Source organism: Carlito syrichta, unplaced genomic scaffold, assembly GCF_000164805.1.
Source record: "Carlito syrichta isolate Samal-C Ts95f unplaced genomic scaffold, Tarsius_syrichta-2.0.1 Scaffold315561, whole genome shotgun sequence".
NCBI classification, from domain to species: Eukaryota; Metazoa; Chordata; class Mammalia; order Primates; family Tarsiidae; genus Carlito; species Carlito syrichta.
This window is the reverse complement of record NW_007259657.1, coordinates 1,496,519-1,499,804: the sequence shown is the minus strand read 5'-3', so window position 1 is coordinate 1,499,804 and position 3,286 is coordinate 1,496,519. Positions and strand designations below refer to the sequence as shown.

Sequence of the window (3,286 nt, the reverse complement as noted above, 5' to 3'; positions counted from 1 at the left end):
ATTATATATATATATATATATATATATATATATATATATATATATATATATATCCTCCTTTATTTTCCTCATATCACTACTATTTAAAGTGATGTGTTTACTTGTTTATTGTGTATTTCCTCCATCTTCATATAAGCTTCATGAAGACAGACTTTGTCTGCCGTACCCTCAACATGTAAAATAAAGGAGACCAAGGTACAAACATGTAACTTGTCCCACAGCTCCTTAACTTTAGTTCACTCTTTCCATCTCAAATATTTAGATTCTTAGCATGTTATTTTCCCATGAACTACAAAATACAAAATTATAATAAAGACTACTCCTCGTTAGTACAGTGGTGAGTAAAAAAAAAACAGAAAAATGATAAAGATCACTAGCATTATTAAATAAAAAGAAAATTCTAATCATTCAAAAAATTAAATCTTTAAGTTAATCCAAATTAACAGTCATAAATTGCTTTGTGACCTCACTAGAAAAAAATATCTCTTATTTTCAGAGAAATAAGGTTCCTCTCAACCACATGCTGACCAAACTAAAACAAATACAATAGGAAAAGGCACCAGAAGGAAAACACATCATGTGATGTAGCTTTGTTTTTTTTAAATGAGATTATGTACTTTTTTCTTTTCTCTAGTTTATTAACTTATTTTAATATGGTTTTACAACTCTTGTAATTTGTATTATTTTTCATTGAAAAACAGAAACAAGCTGGGTACAGTAGTGCACACCTGAAATCCAAGCCACTTTGGGAGGTGGAGCAAGAAGATTGCCTGAGTCCAGGGGTTCGAGACCAGCCTGGGTAACTTGGCGAGACCTCATGAAAAATATCAGCCAGGTGAGGTGGCACATGCCTGTGGTTCCAGCTACTTGGAAGGCTGAGGCAGAAGGATCACCTGAGTCCAGCAAGTCGAGGCTGCAGTGGTCATGAGCATGCCACTGCACCCCAGCCTGGGCGAGAGTTGAGATTGCAACTTTAAAAAAAAAAAAAAAAAAAAGGAAGAAAAGCAGAAACAAAACGTAAGCTACGAAATCAGTGCATTTACTGACCCTTTTTCAACATCTTCTTTTTTGTAGCAGGGGTAGATGAAGTAAGTGCACATGCAAATGCTGCATCCTCTTTAACCTTAGAAGACCCTGCTGAAGAAAAACCAAGTAATAATTAAAACATTTTAAAATTAACTGCCATGTTTAGGTACAAGTATTTTTCTAAGTATATGAAATGGAATATCACTTTCATACTATCTTAAGAGTTTATACTAATAAATAAAAATATTTGGTAGCCAAAACGGCCACCTCTGACACTAAGTGTATCTTTCCAGCAGAGAGAAGTGATGCTGTGATTCACGGTAAGACTTGAAGAGAAGCGAAAGCAGAAGCAGCCATATGGAAAGTGACTCAGATCTCAAGTGGAAGGAGAATTTTTTCAAGGAAACATGTTTGATTCCTAATGATGAAGCTGCCAAAGTTTCAGATCAGTCAAGTGGCGACCAGTTATTTTCCAAATGCAATACGATTGTTCAACTTATTAGGAATATGACCTGAATTAGGGAAAAACAAAGCATCTTTTAAAGAAAAAAAATACTATTTTATGTCTGTATAATAATGTAAACTATAACACTATTGTCAAGAAGGTATTCCCAAGCTAATTTTATAATTACTATTCATATATACATATATACATATATAAGGTTGCTATTGTTGTTTCTTTTCAAAAAAAAAAATTCTTTGTAGAGACGAGGTCTCACTATGTTGCCCAACCTGGTCTCAAAATCCTGGGCTCAAACAATCCTCCCACCTCTGCCTTCCAAAGTGCTGGGATTACAGGCAGGAGCCATTGTGCCTCATCACCATAAAAGGTTTTAGTAAATGAAGCCTTTTTATAAGTAATACAAATTATTTTCCTTTAAGGTTGGTTTAAATATTATTATCTCTTAGAGTTTAATTTGAAACTATTCATTCCATTATCTTCATTTAATTAAATACCTAAGGTAAGCTCCATGAAGAGTTCAAACATAAACATCAGCCAAGTTTAAGACCTACTACTAAAAGATTCTAAGCTAGAAAGATACAAATCAATGGGGTTTTACTTGAATAATTTTTAAGTGTAGATTATGAGCATGTAGTATACATATACCTTTTATCCTGCTTTTAGTCTCTGGCTGTACATTTTTCAGTTTGCCTAAAAACAACAACAAAATAAATGTAAAAATAGGCACAATAAAAGGTTAGAATATAGGACACATTATCAAATCAAATCTATTATATATTACCTTTCATTTTCTGTGGCAATGCACTTGCTTCAATTTCCTCTGAATCACTACTTTCAATGTATTGCATAGCAGTTTTTCTTCTAAAATTAAGTATACACAAAGAAAATTTTTTACCAATGCAAAATAAAATGGGATATAAAAACATGTTTAATAAATGCAATACAAAACCTTTGTCTTACCTGTTTATTTTTCAAAAACTTCTCAAAAGATTGTATTTGACAAATATAAGTCAAATCTGTCAAAAACAGTATGCTTTCCTAGTCAGATAGATGTATTTACTATATAAAATGTGGCGAAGTCTATTATAATTATTAAATTAGAAAAATTGAGTCATTATAAAAAAGTAATAATTTCCATACTAAATTGAATATTTGATATTTCAATTACAATATTCATATAGGCTGGGCGCAGTGGCTCATGCCTATAATCCTAGCACTTTAGGAAGCTGAGGTAAGAGGACTGCCTAAGCCTGTGGGTTCGAGACCAGCTTGGGTAAACTGGTGAGATCTCATCTTTAAAATAAATCAAAAAATTAGCCGGGTGCAGTGGTGTGTGTCTATAGTTCCGCTATTTGGAAGGCTGAAGCAAAAGGATCACTTGAGCCCAGGAGGTCGAGGCTGTGGTGGCCATGAGCATGCCACTGCACTCCAGCCTGGACAACAGAGTGAGACTTCAATTCAAAAAAAACAAACAAACAAATTATATAAAACTAAAACAAAGAAGAAGTAGCTCTTGGCCAGGCACAGTGGCTCACGCCTGCAATCACAGCACTTTGGGAGGAAGAGGCAAGAGGATTGCCTGAGTCTAGGGGTTTGAAACCAGTCTGGACAACTTGGTAAGACCTCATCTCTACAATAAATCAAAAATTAGCCAGGCATGGTGGCATACACCTGTGGTTCCAGCTACTTGGAAGGCTGAGGAGGAAGGATCGCCTGAGTCCAGCAGGTCGAGCCTGTGGTGGCCGTGAGCATGCCACTGCACTCCAGCCTGGGCGACAGAGTGAGACTCCAACTCAA

At 35.1% G+C, this 3,286-nt stretch overlaps 1 protein-coding gene across 10 annotated transcripts in view; it reads right to left on the bottom strand.

The window, feature by feature from the left end:
* HLTF (helicase like transcription factor) overlaps window positions 1–3,286 on the bottom strand; it is a 66,935-nt gene that overhangs the window by 33,763 nt on the left and 29,886 nt on the right. For 7 of the 10 annotated variants that reach the window (XM_008072967.1, XM_008072968.1, XM_021706418.1 and 4 more), the window contains exons 11-13: window positions 2,271–2,350; window positions 2,135–2,179; window positions 1,048–1,137 (exon numbers count right to left, since the gene is read on the bottom strand). In XM_008072967.1, coding sequence (XP_008071158.1) covers window positions 1,048–1,137; window positions 2,135–2,179; window positions 2,271–2,350 — 215 coding nt within the window. The remainder of the gene's footprint in view (window positions 1–1,047; window positions 1,138–2,134; window positions 2,180–2,270; window positions 2,351–3,286) is intronic. The other 3 variants (XM_021706419.1, XM_008072971.1, XM_008072972.1) reach the window with 2 other exon arrangements.